A 20,127-nucleotide genomic window follows, 5' to 3' on the forward strand; every position below is an offset into this window, starting at 1 on the left:
ATAAAACAACCAGACAAAACATCAATAAGAACACACAAGTCAGGCCTAACAGGAATGTGTAACACTCTACCCAACAGCAGAATAGTTTCTCATGCAACAGTGGAATATTTCCCAAGACAGATTTGCTTGTTATCTCATAAAGTAAGCTATTAACAAATGTAAAAAGACAAAGTTTATAAAGTTGTCTTTTCTGACCATAAAGTAAGCAAAAATTCATATTAAAATCCACAAATATGTAGAAATGAATGTACTGTTAATCACTGAATCAAGCAAGAAATAGCCAGAAGTTAGAAAATATCTTGGAGATGCAGGGCAATGAAAGGACATACACTTGTGCTCACTTCAGTTGCAGATACACTAAAAATGCAATGTGTGAGAAACTAAGATGCAACAAAAGCAGGTAGAAAAAAGTACACATGCCAAGCATAGTGATATAGCTGCTTTGAGACGATTGCAAGTTTGATGCCAACCTGGGCAACATATATTTAAATACACACATGTGCATGCTAGTGAACATTACATCAAAAGATATGAAAGATAACAAGAGAAAACAAAATAATGATCTCAAGATGTTTTTTAAAAGAAAAGATCAACAAAGAGAAAACGCAAATATACAAATGCCTAAATTTAAAGTGAAAGACATTCTAGCTGATACCACAGAAATAAAAAGAATTATGAAGCTACTATGATTATTTGCAGACAAATTGGGTGACCTAAAAGAATGAATCCTAGAGAACTATAACTTGTCAATATTGAATCATGAAGAAATGTAAAATCTGGATGGGTCTATAACTATTAAAAAGATTTAATCTGTAACAGGTATCTCCCAAAAATAACAAGGACTAAGACCAGACATATTCACTAGAGAATTCTACTGAACACTTAAAGGAGAATTAATACCATTTTTTTTTCCCCAAATGCTTGCAAAGCATTTGAACAAGAGGAGTCACTGCCAAACTTATTCTATGAGGCCAATATTACTTGGATACCAAAACCAGACAATTATACAAGAAAACTACAGGCCAAACTGTCTCTGATGAATAGTTTTCATTGACCAGTTAACTTTAATTTCATCTGCAATCTTAATCCTCTTTGCCATGTATAGTAACAGATTCACAGGTTCCGGTGATCAAGAGATACTACCTTTATATTGTTTGCATATAGGTATGTTTAAAACATTCACCCCTCTCCAATATGTCCATTTCTTTTCAAATGCATCTAGTAAATGATCTGCTAGTAAATTTCCTATTTTGAGGGGGATTTAGCAGTAAATTAAGCTATAAAATTGAAACCAACATTATAAATCCATGCTGTATTATCTGATACATTTTGATGCCATATCTTAAAGAAAATACTAGCAAACTTAAGTAACAAGCACACTGAAATCATCACACAATGACCCCTGGCGCCAGCTGGGAGGAGAACCAGAAGCGGCTATTGGAGACCCGGCCATGTTGGGACTTAGGTGGCTGCACAAGAACATAATTTGGCTGCCCTCTTGGTAAGCGCCACTGGTGCCAGCAGGGAGGAGAACCAGGCAGCTGTTCCCATGAGCGTACCAGTTTGCAGGCTGAGAATCAAACATCTTCCCCCGCTCCCATCAGCAACTGGGGACAGAGTGTAATGATTGTTATGCTCTATTCAATATTCTCCTTCAATTGGTTTTACAATGGTCTGTTATTGACTTGATTTCATTATACCTAATTGACCGGACAACTATTGTGAAGATAATGAGGTATACCATAGTACCTATTACTACTATTCCAGTATCCTGCTTTGAAGTTCTATACCAATATCACTGCTTTGTCTCAATTGGTTTTGTTTTATCTTGTTCTGTTGTATTTTTTACTACATTCTAAATTTAAAAAAAGATCACACATTATGACGAGATTTATATTCAAATTCAGGATTGTTCAATTTACACAAATTAATAAATGTGATATATCAACACAATATAGACAAAGTATGTAATTTTATTGTAGAAAAAGTACTTGAAGATTTCAACAATTTCATAAGAAACACTCAACAAACTAGGAATTGAAGGAAAATTCCTCAATTTAATACATGTCATAAAGAATTCATTATTAATATCAGATTCAGTTGTAAATTTGGAATTTTTTTTCTAAGATCAGAAAGAAAACAAAGATTCCCACTCTGGCTATTACTATTTAATATTAAACTGGAAATACTAGGCAGGACATTAGAAAACAAAATGAAAATCATTCAAATTGAAAAAGGAAGAATTAAAGTGATTTCTGTTCACAAGTGATATGATTATATGTATAAAAAATCCTAAAGATTTATGAATCTATTCTTTAGAATTCAGCAAAGTTTCAGCATACAATATCACCACTCCAAATTCATTTGCAATCCTATACTCTATAAACGACCATATGGTAAAAATAATTAGGAGAACAATTCCATTTTCTGTAAGACTGAAGAGAAAAATACTTAGAAATCATCAAAACAATAAAAAACTTGTAGTTAGGGTATGTAAAGGAATAGATTTAATACAGGACAGTAGTTAGGGTATATAAAGGAATAAATTTAATACAGGATGCAAAACTTACAGGATTATTTTATACTATTCACCCCATAAAAGTCAAATGTAGGAGAGTGCAAGAGATCTGTCTGTGCACTAGAGACAAAGATTCTTCAAAGAATTCTTCAGATTCTTCAAAGAATCCAGCTGAGGGCCTCCATCTTATGGCAAGGTTGTGCATGAGGCCAGCATGCAGCCCATGATAATGTCTCATACAAGTCTGTATCAAGAATCTGCACTGGGGACTGGGGATTTAGCTCAGTCGCTTAACTGCCTGCTTTGCAAGTGTGTGGACATGAGTTCGATCCCTGGTACGGATAAAAAAAAAATCTGCACTGGGAAAGCCTGAAGACTAGTGACAGAAGCTAGAAAGTATGCACCAGTGGAGTGAAGGATCTATGCCAGCAGGCTAAGGGATCTGCACTGGAGCCAGGAAGCAATACTCACAGAAGGACCAGAGCTTCTCCAAAACCTTCCGCAGCAGCAGGGAAGACCTGAGATATCCTCTGACAATGAGAACAACTGAATTCATGTCAGAAAACCCAACATGACAAACTTCTCCAGAATCAAATTTTAACTAATTTAACCAAAGTTAAGTTGAAGTTTTAACTAATTTAAGCAAATAGATATGTAAATGTTCTTTTAATATTGACTATCTTGTGAGATCAGAATGTAGATCTTGTAAAGAATTTTAAGGATACAAAATATGTTAAATGGACTAACAAGAAAAAAAACAGTTTACTTTTATTGATTGTATCTTACTTAGCTTTTTCTAATGTAGTGAACATTTATTTCCAAAGAGTTTGTTATAAGAAATATTTTAATGAGCACTTATGTACATGTCACTCTATAAGCATAGGGGAATATATATTTAGTGTTAATAAATGTAAGTATAAAAAGTAATTTTAAATTTTAGTGTTATGCAAGATTGCCCTTATAAAAATATTAATTTGTATTCTCCACACTGGTATTTTCACACTGCAACAAAAACTTAACATTATCATTTCTACTTTTTGCCTTTCTGAAAGTTGAAAAATTATTTCTTAATTTATACTTTCCAAATTACTAGTTGAGTATCTTCTACATTTTTTTACCCGTTGGGGTTGTCTGAGATTTATATAACTTTTCCTCCTTGTTTTTGTTTACAAATTTTTTTTATTCTTTTGAGTATTTGGAACTCTTCTATTTTTGCTATTTTTTGTCAGATATTGTACATACAGTGTGTCACTTGTTTTTACATTTTTTGTTGTGCAAACTTAAATAATTATGGATGTTGATAATAATTAAGACAGTGTAAAAGTATGCTGGCATTATAATTTTTTTTACCTTTCTAACATGCAAAAAATGTTTTGCTACTTTTTAGTAGTTGTTTGTTATGGTATATTTCACTTGTTTCATTTTTAGGATTTCATTTTCCATATCAATAAAATAAGAATTACCTTAGATAGGTAGATCTAAATGACCAAAAAATAAAGTTTAGCAAACTAATAAGAAAAACAAAAAAAATGTATTAGTGATTCTTTTTTAATGTTGAAGAAAACACTTTTATAGATTTTTTGGAAACTTTTTGGTTCCTTTGAACTGAAAGTCTGGAAACAACTGAACTATTTTTTTACAGTAGCATCTTTTACTGCTAATATGTTCTGTTCCTAAACTTACCTACTTTGACTTTTCACATTCTTTGGGAAAGGGATTGTTTGTAGAATGTCTTAGAATTTAAAATGGTAATGGGGCCTTTTTCACAGCGGGTTTGCTACGAGTGCACAGATATCATGAAAAACATCACTAAAACCCAAGGTGAGCAAGAAAAAGACACCAATCACTATCATTGTCATTGGACACATGGACTCTGGCAAGCCCATCATTGTGAATTTCCTGATTGTTGCTGCTAATAACGATGAATTCAAAGATAGTACCTGCAAGAACAGGCCCTTCTGGCTTACACACTGGATGTGAAATAACTAATTCTTGGGGTTAACAAAATAAATTCTCCTGAGCCACCCCACAGCCAGAAAAGATCTGAAGAAATTATTAAGAAAGTCAGCACCTCTGATAAGAAAATTGGTTACAGCCTGGACACAGTGGCTTTTGTGCCAACTTCCAGTTGGAATGATGACAACATACTGGAACAAAGTGCTAGCATATCTTGGTTTAAAGGATGGAAATACACTCATAAGGATGGCAATGCCAGTGGAACCACACTGCTTGAAGCTTTGAATTTCATCTTACTACACATTTGCCCAACTGACAAGCCCTAGCACATGCCCCTTGTTATTGATTAAAAACTGTTGGTCAACTTAACACCAGCTGAATTAAAGCTGAGCACAGATGGCCCACCTGAGTAAAGTGGCTGGCATAAACAGAAACTTGGGGAAGAAGAGCAAGGCATTGTGGGTTTCTCTAAGTGTTGCTGTTTCAAGCCATTGGTTCTCCTGGAGGACCTCATCATGATTAGCTTCTCTAGTATAAGCTCAATCATTGTCATTGGAGGAGCTCAGGACATAGTTGGTGAGAGTGGCTGTGGTTCACTTTAGGGGAGCTCTGGTCCTTATATGGAGCATTGCTTCCTGGTTCCAGAGGGGAAGATATGTGCCATTTAATCTCCAGGAGAAACTTGTCATGCTGGCTTTCTGGCATGTAGTCTACTGTTCTTCTCATCAGAGGAGCTTGGGACTTCTGTGTTCCTGAGGTTGGCTGTGGTACTTTTTATGGCAATGCTCGTTTTTATTCTGAGCATGACTTCTCAGCTCCAGTGTAGAACCCTCAACATTCTAGCACAGCTCCTTTACTCTGCTTGCATAGACTTTCTAGCTTCCACCACAGACCTTCAGGCCTTCCCAGCACAGATCCATAATACAGACTGGTGTGAGTCCTTGTTATGGGTGCTAGACCTCCAGCTGGACTCATAGGAGGCATTGTCATGGGCTCTAGGTTTTCATCTGGACTCATACAGGACACTGCTGTGGAATCCAGGCTCTTGACTGAATTATTATGGGTCTTTAGTGTTGTAAACAAATTTCCTCCTGGTACCGATAAAAAAAAAAAAGAGCAAACAAATTTCCTGCACTTCCTTGTATTAAACTCTGGGTGACCATCGTAAAATAATATTATAAATTCTTTGTCCTGATTCTAATTGTTCTCCACACAATCCCTGACTACAGCACCTCTCCAGGATGTGTACAAGTATTGTGCTATTGGTACTGTCCCACTGTGGGCTTAGTGGAGACTTTACTCTGCTTGCATGGACTTTCTAGCTTCCATCACTGACCTTCAGGCCTTCCCAGCACAGATCCATAAAACAGAGTGGTGTGAATGTGTCATAGTGATAACTTTTGCTCCAGTCACTGTCATAACTGAAGTAGTCTGTTGAAATCCACTATGAAACTTTGAGTGAAACTCTTCCTAGAGGCAATGTGGGCTTCAATATCAAGAATGTGTCTGTCAAAAATGTTCATTGTGGCAACATTGTTGTTGACAGCGAAAATGACCCATCAAGGAAAGCAGCTGATTTTACTGCTCAGGTGATTATCCAGAACCATCCAGGCCAAACCAGTGCTGGCTTTGCCCCTGTACTGTATTGTCATGCAGTTCCCATTGCTGCAAGTTTGCTAAGCTGAAAGAACTCAGGACCTTGCACCTTGCAGATTTCCAGTCTGGTAAAGAAAAGACTAATTGTTGGCCTGGAAAGAAACTGGAAGGTGGTCCTAAATTCTTGACATCTAATAACACTGTCATCTTAGACATGGCTCTAGGCAAGCTCATATGTCTTGATTGCCTCCCTGACTATAATTGTCTTGGTCATTTTGCTGTTTGCAATATAAGGCAGACAGTACCTGTAGGTGTTATCAAAGCAATTGACAAGAAGATTGCTGGAGTTGGCAGGATCACCAAGTCTGCCCAGAAAGCTCAGAAGACAAAATGAATACTATCCCTAACATCTGATACCCCAGTTTTAATGAATGGAAGGATATTGGTCTCAGAATTTTTTCTTCCAATTGGCCATTTAAGTTTAATAGTAAAAGACTAGTGAATGATAACAATACATTGTAAAACCTTCAGAAGGGAAGGAGAATGTTTAGTGGACTGTGTGTGTGTGTGTGTGTGTGTTTATTTTAAAGTCAACATCTTGTAATGGAAATAACTTGACCAAAAGTCTATCAAAAAATTCTGAGGCCCATTAAAATAAAGTTTAATGAAGAAAGAACATGAAAAGGAGAACCTAGTTGTATTAAACTGAAGGAATAGGTTGTGTTAGAAATACAAATACTCAAAATTTTCAGTGATTTAATTTCTTTTTCTTTCTTTTTTTTTTTTTTTTTTTTTTTTTTTTTGTCTTTTTTCCTTTTTATCGGTACGGGGATCGAACTCACGACTGCCTGCTTGCAAGGCAGGTGCTTATGCCGCTGAGCTCAATCCTCAGCCCCATTTTCAGTGATTTAAAAGAATTAAATTTATCATATTTATCTCAAATCACCAAGGAAATTGTTATGTTTCCTTAAAATAGCAACAAAAATTTATTGTCACACATGCTTTGATTTAGGAGGCTATGGAGTAAAACATTACTTTTATGTTTCTTCCTACAGCAAATTTGACAGGACATTGATATACTGTTTCACAGAAGACAGAAATACCAAAGATTTGTGAAAAAACCAATGTATTCTGTGTGTATGAAATTAGAAAAAAAAAGTAACAAAAGTTATTTCATTTAGAATGAAAGACAAAAAATCTAAGAATACCTTTTTATCCTCGATTTTCAAAATACAATATTAGCTAAAAAAAATGTTTTATATCCTCAGTTATTTTCACCAATAATATTTCTCTTGATTTTTATAGTATTCCCAAAAGGGAAGCTGCAGGTAAGAGCTTATTGTGGAATTGAACTACTGGGATTTGTATTTTATTCCAACATTTTCAATAATTCATACGGACATATCATGTCATCTAGTTTTTCAATGGCTCTGTTTCCTTATTTTATTTTATTTTATGTTATTTTAAAAATGATAAACCCAAGAAAACAAAACAGAATAAAGCCAATCAAAACAAAGCAATAAAATTGGTACAGAACTTTGAAGCAAGACAATAGGAAATCAACAATGGCTACCACAATACTTCTTGTTATGTTCACAATAGTTATCCATTCCATCAGACATAGCACAATCAAATCAAAAGAAACAATAAAACCAATCAAAACAACATTGAATAAATCAAAATAATAAATTGGGCTAAAACAAAACAGTGGGAACAATACTGGACTTCAAAAACAAGACAGAAGTAAATTCCTCACATTTGCTATATTGTACACTGTTATCCTCCCAATAGATCAACACAGGCCCCAGGCCTGCAAAGTCCACCAAACAATACAAGCCTTTTGTACCTTAGTTGCTATCAACTCAGCCTGTCTTTTGTCCTCTGAACTAATTCATTGCTCTTAGCAAAGGGGAGGATCCCTTAATTCTCAGCCCTCCAACCAGTAGGCTCATGGGAAGTGCTATCTGGCATTTTTTTCTCAAAGGAAGAGAAAGGAAAATAGTAAATGTGAGATTTTTGTCATTTTATGATGAAAAAAAGCATTGAACTGCGAGTTTGGGAGATAGCTAATTTAAGGAAGACTCTATGGCAAGTTTTTATTTTTGGATTTGTATAGGCTGTATCACCTCCTCCCCCTTTTTGTCTTGAAACAAGAGGTTTCTGTCATGTGATTCAATATGATCCGGAGTTTCACAATCCAGTTTTGTTGACTGGTCATGTTTCAGTGTCCAGCAGCACAAAATGTACTATTTATATTGGAAATGTCACAGGACCTTGACTTTAAAATAATTCTCTTATTTCAGCGTTCTGGTAAGCAAACTTGATTATCTTTCTCTGACCTTCAAAGTAACTTATTCTAAGTTTAGTTTTCTTTTTATTTCATGGGGTGGGGAGAGAGGGAAAAGCTGCCGAATGAAGGTTTACTGTTTTAAGAAAATTGTCTATAATCCAGTGTAAAACTGGAGAATTATGACTTTTTTCAGTAAAAGCAATCTCTAATTTGAAAAAGTTTTATAATACAATGATATTGTTACCAAAAAAATATAATATTGTTACCTTGTGCTTTAGAAGGTTAAAAACTGAAAATAATTAAATTTTAGTTGAAGATAAATGTAAATGATAAAACAGCATTCATGTATCATTAAAAATTTTAATGATATTTATTTTAAATTTACTATAAAGTTATTTAAATATGAAACCTCCACCTATAAATGATAAGTGAGAAAATTTGACCTTTCTGGATCAATGTTGATTCATTTGTATAATGAATAATCTTTAGCATCTGGCAAAAATGTGAGACAACTTCCAATAGAGAGCAACAGTTTTGTAATTCATATTTATATAGGTAGATAAGAAACTACATAGACAGATACAAGTTTCTTGGAGATTATTGGTTTTTGCTTAACATTTTAATAGCACTCTTCAATTTATGTAATTCTATCATTAGTATGATTTAATCAGAGTTTAAGTTAAACAACTCAACGTCATTAAAATTCAATGTGTTGAGAGAAATACCTAGTTTACGCTAGAGTCCTTTCCCTATAATGTTATTTATACTAAGGACATTAAAGAAAATAATGAATACCTCTTAAATAATGATTGGAAAAAGTACTTCTGACATTTGGGTGATTTTAAGATAGGATTTTCTTATTAACATTGGATATTATTTTTAAATTTATGTTTCATATATTTTAATTGGACTTATTTATGAGGTATATAATAATTTGATTTGTGTATACAGTATGTAATGATCAAATCAAAGTAGCATTTCAGTCTTTTTAAACTTTAAAATCTTTTTGTTAACATGGGTAACTAGTGTATGATAACCCAAGGAAGTTCCAAACACAATGTAATGACAAAGATATGACCATACTAAATATGCTATGTTGATCAATACAAATTGTGTACATAAATTGAAATACCACACTGTATTGCATAAATATTGGATATGTTTTATTGGTACTTTATAAATAATCCTCAAAGAATAATCCTTTAATATTAAAATGTTACTATATCCCCATGTTTGTGTGTTTGTGTTTGTGTGTTCACATTGGAGATATGAGGATGAACCCACTAGTCACATACAAATTACCACTAAGCCTTAGTCTTATTTCATAGTTATGAAATTCCAAAACTACTTCATTTTGCACATTATAGAAGCCACAAGGCTTTACAAAAGAGGAAAAATTTCTCTTTGCAGAGCAAAGTAAGAGATAGAGATAACAGAACTTTGTAATAACTACAATAGTTCTCCGAGGATAATTCTTTCAAGATACCTATTCGAAGAAGTAGACACAAAAACTATTTCAACTCTGTATTTTTGTGTTTTTTTTTAATCTCAACGATGTTTTGCAGCTTTACTCTACAAGATATAAAGATATTGTAGTTGTTTCAGTGTGTTTCTTGAGGGATCTGTAATTCTTCAAATTGCTTGTTTGAGGTATAAATTTAGATTAAATGAGAAAAATGTATGATAATACCTTATCTTAGGAAAATCACATTAAATCTTTACATATTTACACCTATTCTGAGGTGCAAATAAAATTCTCCAAATATTGTCTATAAATTATTTCATATTTATTTTAATAATGTCCTAAATACCCTATGAAAAACAATGATTTGTTATTAAAAAACATTTCAGAGTTGACTGATAAGGCAATGTTGATTTCAAAACCAGTATGAGTCCATAAACCCTTTAGAAAGAGACAGAATGGGTGGAGAAAAGGGACAGACAGACAGATGGACAGAGACAGAGACATAGATACAGAGAGGAAAAGGAGAGATAAAATGGGGAAGTGAGAAAAGAGGGAGAGTGAAGGAGGAAAGGAGAGCAGGAAGGGAGACTTCTTAATTCTAACCCACTGTGTTTTAGCATTTGGAACCTTGAATAGAATGTGGAGTCTGAATGATTTTCATCACTCCTGTCCTATTCTGATTCTAATTCTCAACCATATCCAGTTAGTCGATTGTATGCCTTACAAAATTTCCTTTTCAATTTATTTTTGAAACCTTTCTCTAATAATGAAATACCTCCTTATCCTCTCCTTCCTGCTCCTTGTTTAAGACACACAATGGCTTTGTAAAACTGAGAAGTTTGTTTAATTCTCTCCTCAATACAGGTTTCCTGCCTTGACATGTATAACTCGGTTATACCTAGCTTTTTGTTGTAAAATACTACATTGACATCCTGCCATGCTCTCATTTTCACATTTGATACATAATTCTGTTTTCTATTTTAAAAAACTTGTCTTACCTGTTTTCATTAAGATCAGCTTTATTGGGGCTGGGGATTTAGCTCAGCAGCAAAGTGCCTGCCTGGCAAGAGTGAAGTTACAAGCTTGATCCTCGGTACCAAAACAAAACGATAACCTTATTCTCTAACGTTATCTTCCCCATCCTTGTATGTCAAAGACCTTTTGGGTCAATAAAGTCCTAAGACACTTTGTAATTCGCTTAAACATTGATCATAGCCTTCATTTTATCATTGTTTCTGTATGTGGATGTGTCCCTTCTCAGACACAATAGAATCTCTAGAACAGCAGTAAAAAATGGAATGTAAACTATGAATTCAATTTAACATTTTTAATGACCATTTTTAAAGAAGCAAAAAATAAATTGAAGAAATTAATGGTAATAATAAATTTTATATAGCTTAATATCTTCACAAATGCTATCATTTCTTTTAATAATTACAGGAGAATGGGCAGTATAATGTAGAGAACATTATTTGTAGTCAGAACTATTAAGAGCTTGTACTCTTGTCACCTACTACATAACCTTGGACAATTTGCTCAGTTTCTCTGGCCCTTAGTTTTTCATAGATAAGAGTTTTGGTAAGATTAAAATTGAGTATATCACACAATTTCTGACATCAATCTCCTTCATTTTAAAAAATGAAGATATAAACCATGTTATGCCAATGTCCTGCACAGTGCATCATACTTAGTTTGTATGTTTATAGCTATTTGCTGACATATAAGATGTATTTATTCATCATTAGCTAGGTTCTAGGAATGTCATATATCAAATCTATGTATAAGAAACTTGATTCAGAATGAACATGTAAATAATTATAGCATATTTACATATCAATCAAATATGACTTAATAATGTCATATAATCCAATAAGGTCTCAGAGTAGGAGAGTTATTAATCATGCCTGGGAATATAAAGGTAGGATTCATAAAGATGTTACTTCAACTGAGTGTATATCATATCCACTAGTATTGTAGAAGAGGATCATAGGAAGAAGAAAATTAATTGGAAAACAGCAAAGCTATGAAATTGCATGAAAAACATGAGGAATTTCTTATTTTGTGATGGTTAGTGTTCATGTCATTAGCTAGTGGTAGGATCAAAGAAGAGCATTGTATACTAGGAGGATAATTAGGGTTCATTGTACTCTTGATATCCTTCCCCAGAGCTGATACTTCCTTAGTTCCACTCACCTTAATAAATTATATCACCAAGAAATGTCTGTATTTTTATTATTTCTTTTTATTTATTCTTCAGCTCTAATTTACCTATAAATGTATTATCACTACACCTTTAAAACAAATCTTTTTGTAAAAATTATATTATTGGTATAATTCAGATACGAGTAATGATAACATTCATCATAAGGAATTTGTACCTGTATGGGATATAATTTGATTCCCCTCTTTTTCCCAATCCCCTCTCCCTTCAAACCCTTTTCCCCTTCCTATATATAAAGCCTTATTTCCTTTTTATCCTTCACCATTTTTTTCTTTTCCTTCCCTTCTGTTACCCATCCCCCGCCTTAGTTCCTCTTACCTTTTAACAATTGCTTCCTATTTCACAATATGGATTGTATATTTTGGTTTTTATTTATTCCTTCAGTTCCTTAACCAGGGAGAAAATGTGATATTTATATTCATGCATCAAATTTATTTCACTTAAGAATATGGTCTCACAGTTCATTCATTTACCTAAAAATGTCTCAAATTTTTCCTTCCTTATGGCTATTACTCCATTGTATAAAAACCCCTAACTTTTGATGACATAATCTGCCCCCCGCCTTTTTTTGGTTGGAGGGTTCAGACTCATGACTGTGTGCTTATGCCAGTGAGCTAAATCCCTGGCCCTGGACTTCTTTTTTTTTTGGTACTGGAGATCAAACTCACAACTTTGTGCTTGTCAGGAGGGCTCTTATGCTACTGAGCTAAATTCCCAGCCCCCTAAAAAACCCACAACTTTTTACTCTATTCCTCAATTGACAGACACTTGGGCTGTTTACAAGATTTAGCTATTACAAATAATGTGCTATAAACATGAGTGTACATATATTGCTTTGGTACGACGGTTTTAATTCTGGGAAAATACGCAGAAGGGAAAAACTCTTTCATGGTACTTCTAGTCCTAGATTTTTAAGGAGTCTCCTCACTGATTTTCACAGTGGTTGCACCAGTCTGCACTCCCACCAAAACGGGAGAAGTGTTCCTTTTCCCCCACAGTCCCTCCAGCATTTGTTATTGGTTGACTTATGGATGATAGCCATTAGATTCCCTAGGACAAGCTCATCACCTGTTTCCTGGATTGCAAAAAAAAACTCTTAGAACAGATTTACTTTTCCTACTCTTATGTTCCTGCAATCTTATTTCTTTTCAGAGGCAAGAGTGCTTTTCTTTTAAAGCATGGCATAGTTTTTCATTTGCCCTTCTTATAGCATTAGTGGCCCTCTTCATATTTTATACTACACAGTCTGACCTGCCTATTTGGTGTCATTTTGCCTTGCTATTTAACACACATGCTTTAGCCCTTCTGACTTAAAAAAGTTGTTTCTTAAGTTTTCTTAACTTTTTCAACTGTTACTTTTCCTCCTTCTATCTCACAACTTTGATCTGATCTGCAAATATCTGGTTACTTTTAGTAATTCAGTGATACTTTTTGACTATCAAGTCTGAAATATTCTGGTTGTGAAGTCACTTTCTATTTTATTGATTCTTGTTCTTGTTTGTATCTGAAGTTATCTTCACTGTTTTTACCGAGACACTCAGGACCACCATGAGGACAAGAGGAAGTGCACTTCTAGGGCACACCTCATGGCCTATTATCCTTCAGAAATGTGGTATACATTTCTTCCTACTCTCCAACTCTTCAAATTATATAATCATAAGGTCTGATTGACCAGGTTCACTGCAAGAGTCAGGATATTGTTTCCATAGTGTCTCGCAGAATAAACTAAATGAGCATTGAACCATATCGTTCATAAGGAAGGAATTCCTTGTGAAAATATTTCACTCAAGACTTGTGGAATATTACCAGGTCCTCCCCATCCTCAGTAAGTCAATAAAAACCGTGTCTTTTTCATTGTTAACAGAGCAGCCTGATTTTTATATCAGTGTTGTCTCCATATTTTTGCCTGCATACCTATACTCTTTGGCTTGGTCGTCACCAGCTCTGAAGATCTGTGTCCAGCATCACTCTGTGACTCTGCCAAAACAGTGTGAGACAAGCTCAGGGTGAGACATACTGGGTTTGGGACCTCTGAGCAGGACATCAGTGAGTGAGTCTCAGTTTCCTAGATCTTCTTTGTCCAGAATACAATTCTGTGTATTCCACATTCTACTTGCTTCTCCTAACCTGTAGGCAATGCTCCATTTCCTCCTATTTTCTTGCACTTACTTTTTTCTTCTCTCTTTCTCTTTTATATCCTTCATTTCCAAAGATTACAAAACATAAACTAGGCCTTCCTACCTACCACAACTCACCTGGGAATTCCTTGATCCACATAGAACCAAGTAGCAATCAGGTAGTGGTTGATGGCATCCCTAGGACTTAATGTAATTTTTAGACTCTTACTGCCTGTCAACCCACTGGTTTACCTTTCACTAAGATCTTTTCCTTTTCCTCCTTTCTCTTCTGCATTTTTCATTCCCTGTTTGATTTGGGGAACCAGAAAGCCTTGTTGCAATGACATCTTCATAGTTATACCCCCTATCGTCTGGGTTCAGCGAGACATTTAAAGATCAGGGTCAGGGATCAATCTTATTTGAAGTCTACCAGTGGCTATTTGAGTCCCCTATCTAGTAGTCCATGTGAAAGAGGTTCTCAAGTCTTTTGCCACACAAAACAGCAGAAGTCACCTAATTGATTATGCTTTATTCTTTTTGTCCTTCTTCCTTTCCCCTCTCTCACTCTGGCTTGCATTTGTGTCTCCATGTTAGTTCTTGTTTTCATCTTTCAAAATATCTTAATGTCCCATTTAAGTATACAGAACAGGTAGAAATACACCTTAAGCTTTTACTGGGTGAGGTTCTGCTAACTGGACTTGTAGACATTAAAATTTCTGTTTAGACCTATGTTTCCCATATTCATTTCTTCATTTTTCTTCATCTCATAATTATTTCTTCATTGCTATGTTCTGGTCTATGTTTCTGCCTGTATGGACAAAAAGGGATGCTTTATAAGATTTTGCTTATTAATGGTCTGCATTGTGAAACTTGTGCTGTTTTGCATTGGCCCTTGACAACAGCTCATAACTTGCCCCTGCCCTCCACAAAGTAGATGCTGTAACTGAATAGAAGCTCTTGTTCAATGCCATGGCTTTTAATTCTGTGGCTGATTAGCATGCCTAATTTAGAGTATTCTTGTTAGCAATTTCAAAATAGTTTTTTACTTCAATTATACAGTAATATATGGAGGCTTTTAGTTGTTTTTTCTACTGTATTTACTAAAATATAAAACCAAAAATAAACAAAAAATATGATTGTATAGGTATCGGAGAGCAACTCAACCAAACTTGAGAGTAAAGGAGAAAAAACAAAACAAAAGAAGCTTTATAAAAATAAACATGTTACTCTGTAAAACCAGATCAAGACTTAGATAAGACTTGCAAATAAAATCTCAGAGACTGAGCCAAGTCTAGGAAAGTTAGCCAGAACCTGCCTCAAAAAAAAAAAAAAAAAAGAAAAAGTAACTAAATACATGGACTGCAAATGTAACTCAACATAAAGAAGCTGGGTTCAAACCTGAATACCAACAAAAAAAGGCTTAAAATTTGGTAATGTAAGGTTATTTGATCTAACATGTTTCAGTGTGCTACTTTTGCATATCTATTATATTTGTTTACCAAACAAAATCCACTGAGAAATTCTACTCATTAACTGACAGATGAATAACCACTGAAATTATGAGTCCAAATGGTTTTTTGCTTGCATGATATAGGTAAAACTTTCACAAATTAACTTTAATCTGTAAGATACAAGTAAAACTGTCTTACCTTTGCTAGAATTGTGTTTCACCTAAGTTGCTAGCTAATCAGGATAATAGTTATCTTTGTCAAAAATTTAACTAACAAGGCAGGCACAGTGATGCACACCTGGAATTCTAACACACTGTGAAGTTGAAGCAGTAGAAATACATATACGTGCAAGTCCAGACTGGGCAACTTAGTAACTTTGCAAGACCATGTCTCAAAAAATAAAAAATGATGGGATATGCCTCAGTGTGAAGGCCCTGAGTTCAAAACTGATTGACATAAAAATAAAACAAAAGTAGTGTAAGGCACAATGGCCATTCCCTTTTATCTTTCAAGTGTGGCAACTTTTAGGGCTTTATTTGGCAAAGAAAGATTCAAGTGTTAACAATAATTCCCTAATAGTTTGGCTTTAATGGATAATATAAAAACAACTACTGAAAGTTAATTAAGCAAATATCATTGTGATTAATGTTTAAAAGTCATAAGACATAAAATAACTAACTTGTAAATAATTTTAATATATATACAGTTCTACATACAAAATTATTAAAATAAGGATATTTAGTCTTAGAAAGAACAATTTGTCTAAAAGGAGAAATTTTGTGAAGAATTTGTATAAAAGGAGAATTTTATGAAGAATGTTTCAAATTGCAAATTTAAAAATGTTAATGCAAAGAAAAACCAGTAAATAAAAGGTGATATAAGAAGATTATAGGTTTAGAGATGTGTATTCTGAAGTGGAGACAATTTATGACAAGTTTACGCCAAAAGTTAGCTAATCTTGCCTGCATTCTAACACTTTGGGGCTTTACTTACTATTACTCTACTTCTAATTATTTGCCCCAACTTATTTTAATATCTTTGTAAAATTTGTGCCTTCCAAACTTCAGCAATTCCAAATCAAACTAATGTTCATAAATTTCAACCCATCAAGACGGGCAGTTTTCTTAGCACCATGCCCTAAGACAGGAGACATTTTTATAACCACCAAGGTTAGGCAGGGTCAGTGTCCTTATCTTAACAGAAAGCAGTAATAAAAAATCTCTTTTTTCTCTTAAGGATATAGAGAATAAAATCTTTTAGAGGGAAATGAGAGAGACCACCATGGAGACAAAGGTACTTTTCTAGGGTCTTCACACAGTCCATTTACCCATTTTAAAGTATTGTATGTATTTCTTCAAGTGTTATAATAAAGATCAACTGAAACACAGGACAAGATGTACTGCATTCAGTCATCGTAACATCTTCAAGCATATGACTACTGATCTATGTGTTTTATGAGGAAGTCATTCCTTGTGAAAATATCACACTCATGACAAGTAGGAAATTAATTGACTTTACCCAACCCTAGAAACCCAACAAAAATCTTGGTCCTTTCCTTGTTAACAGGCCAACTTGATTTTGTATCAGTTCTGCCATTTTCTGTTTCAGGTACGTCATCATCCCAAATAAAGTTTTGCCTGCATGCTAATACTTACTGGCACATTTTCATTTCTATTATCTCAAAGTTGGAAGATTCTGTGTCCTGCATCATTACTCTTACTATTCTGTTCACATGAATGCTTTCTTTTTTTTTCTACTAAAATACACGTTCTTTTAGAACAGTGCTTACCAAAAAGTAAGTACTTAACTCAACACTTGCTGAAAGGATGGATACAGATTTTTTCCACCTATAATATTAATCCCTTTTGTAGAATTTTGCTAAATAGAGGATAAAAGAGAATATAAATTATTATATTCAGTGTTATATCAGATATAATGATAGCTTATGGGGGGAAAACATCATCACACACACAAATACTAGTGGTCTAGCCCAATTCCTAGTGGTCTAGTCATGTAGTAAATACATGTTTTAATGAGGAATAGGAGGGGAAAACCTATTTCATCAATTCTTGGATATTTATATTTCAAGTAATTTAAATTTTAATGTATAAATTTAAATAAGACATGATGAGAGGAGAAAAAAATAATTGAATGTTCTGCCTACTTTTGTAAATGGAGCTACCCAAATATTTACAGATAGTTAAAACAATATTTTGATTATTAATTCGGTTGACACTAATTGTAATTTCCTTTGTATTATTGAAGGACTTAGAAATAAGATCTAATACTAATTAGATAATTCATATATGAAGAATTTTAATATGTAACTAGTATCATATGTTTGAAAAGATTCATATTTTTTTCCTGAAGTAAAAAGACCGTTTAAATTCTAAGTTCTAAAAGACTATTTAAATTCTTTTCCTGGGTGAGTTCTATTCACCTCTTGAGTGAACACTATGATCAATGATCATTTTCCGTTGATAAAGAGTCGGTAGTCTAAATTTATACTGGTACTAAATTTTACCTTGTAAAATGTTCTCTTTTCCAGAAATATAAACAATTGGTAGAAAGAACCCTGACAGCCTCACAGCAAAATGAGGTTCTTTCTGCTACTTTCCGCCATCGGGCTCTGCTGGGCTCAATACACACCACATACTTGGCAGGGACGCACGTCTATCGTTCATCTGTTTGAGTGGCGCTGGAACGATATTGCTGAGGAATGTGAACGATACTTAGCTCCAAAGGGATTTGGAGGTGTACAGGTAAGTATTGCTCTCAGCGTGCACTGCAAACTGTAGTGAGCACATACTACATAGTATTTCAATTAGATGCGGTGATTTGGAAAAATATTTCACTTCAATAAAACACCCTGTCTCTGAAAATAAAAAGATACAGTGTTGCTGACAAGATTTTTGTTTCAGGATATGAGAAGGACAACTCCAACATGTATTTATTATATTCAAGCTGCTATGTATCTACGTACAGCAATGTATCTACGTACAGAAAGACTTACATAAATAGTTTAAACTATGAGTTAGATTTTATAGCATGCAGTAGTGTAAATAAAGCCATAATTTTGTTATTATTAAGATTCTGTTTCTTTCAGGTTTCTCCCCCCAATGAAAATATTATTGTAAACAACCCATATAGACCTTGGTGGGAAAGATATCAACCAGTTAGTTATAAAATATGCTCAAGATCTGGAGGTGAAACAGAATTCAGAAACATGGTGACTAGGTGTAACAATGTTGGAGTAAGTAAATTCAAAATTATTTTCAAATTTTTATATAAGAAAATAACTTCTTTCCCCATTGCTTGCTATTTTTGAGCAGAATGTTAGGAAATTAAAATTTTAAAATTGTTTTCTTCCTATCTTTTTAAGTGAAAAATGAACTGTTGCCTTGTACTTAAAGGTTGCAAATTTGCTTATGTAAACCACTATAAAGATGAGGAAATAAATAAAAATTACTTATAATGTAGAAAATTTAAATGTAATGCTTATAACTGTACACATTTTCTATCAACATAATTCTGCATAGTAATTGGAGATTCCAGTTACAATAATTGCTGGCTTTTATATGTGATTTATGCTTTCACTTGTGATTCCAAGATTTTTCTCCATCCTCTTGTGGCTATTAAGTAGCTATTTAATTTTGACAAATACAGTAGGAAGAAAGAATTAACTGTTTTTATTTCTTGGTGACCAACAGAAATGTCCAAAAACACTGTCTTCAGGCTCAATTGATTCTTAATTCCACCTGAGTGTATTTTTTCCCATTTCTTCAGGGTTATGGAAATTTACTCTTTTCTAAATATTTATATGTACTGACCAACTGGCTAAAATTGATGCAGTTCCTTATTTCACAGTGGAATCCTTTCATACTTCATTTTCATCTTGTGTGAACTTATAGTTATAAAATTACAAAGAAATATTTTTACTTTACAAATATCTGATAGTATCTAGAAGTCAAATTGAAGCAGTCGATTTGCTTTTCAGGTCCGAATTTATGTGGATGCTGTGATCAATCACATGTGTGGTGACGGCAATGGTGCAGGAACAAACAGTATTTGTGGAAGTTACTACAATACTCAAAATAGGGAGTTTTCTGGGGTCCCATATTCTGCTTGGGATTTTAATGATGGCAAATGTAAAACTTCGAGTGGAGGCATTGAGTCCTATAATGATGCTGCTCAGGTAAATTTATTTTTAAAATAGCACATGACTTTTATTTTTAAAATTTTAAAAATAGTAAAAACTGTGGTGTTATCTGACATTTTATTGTAGATTTATTATTACAATTCACATATACATATTGACAGGTATACATATTATTCATTACAGGGATTTTTTATCTACACATGCTATACCTTGAATCCTTTTTTTTTTTCCCCATTCCCATTCTCTGTCATCCAAGAACTATATAGGGCTTTAGTAACTTACATGGATATGATTGAATGTCATCTGATACTGGTTTAGATTCCTTAGGAAAACTATTTATCAATCTTACTAGTT

General features: G+C 33.8%; 2 protein-coding genes across 13 annotated transcripts in view; both read left to right on the forward strand.

The window, feature by feature from the left end:
• Rnpc3 (RNA binding region (RNP1, RRM) containing 3) overlaps positions 1-18,209 on the forward strand; it is a 50,331-nt gene extending 32,122 nt beyond the window's left edge. For 4 of the 10 annotated variants that reach the window (XR_010049345.1, XR_010049346.1, XR_002788956.2 and 1 more), the window contains one exon: positions 18,163-18,209. The gene's annotated coding sequence lies outside the window, so the exon portion shown is untranslated. Of the gene's footprint in view, positions 1-16,850; positions 16,908-17,180; positions 17,223-18,162 lie in introns of those variants that run through there. The other 6 variants (XR_010049349.1, XR_010049350.1, XR_010049353.1 and 3 more) reach the window with 3 other exon arrangements.
• The window catches only part of LOC100724066 (pancreatic alpha-amylase), a 34,942-nt gene that overhangs the window by 6,152 nt on the left and 8,663 nt on the right, over positions 1-20,127 (forward strand). For 2 of the 3 annotated variants that reach the window (XM_063255107.1, XM_063255111.1), the window contains 3 exons: positions 18,163-18,376; positions 18,721-18,867; positions 19,612-19,809. In XM_063255107.1, the coding sequence (XP_063111177.1) occupies positions 18,209-18,376; positions 18,721-18,867; positions 19,612-19,809 (513 nt within the window). In that variant the 5' untranslated portion in view covers positions 18,163-18,208. Of the gene's footprint in view, positions 1-8,251; positions 8,381-18,162; positions 18,377-18,720; positions 18,868-19,611; positions 19,810-20,127 lie in introns of those variants that run through there. The other variant, XM_063255098.1, reaches the window with a different exon arrangement.

The sequence above is a fragment of the Cavia porcellus genome, unplaced genomic scaffold (assembly GCF_034190915.1).
Source record: "Cavia porcellus strain 051 isolate PalLab524CR breed Dunkin Hartley unplaced genomic scaffold, mCavPor4.1 scaffold_1, whole genome shotgun sequence".
In the NCBI taxonomy this organism is placed as follows: domain Eukaryota; kingdom Metazoa; phylum Chordata; class Mammalia; order Rodentia; family Caviidae; genus Cavia; species Cavia porcellus.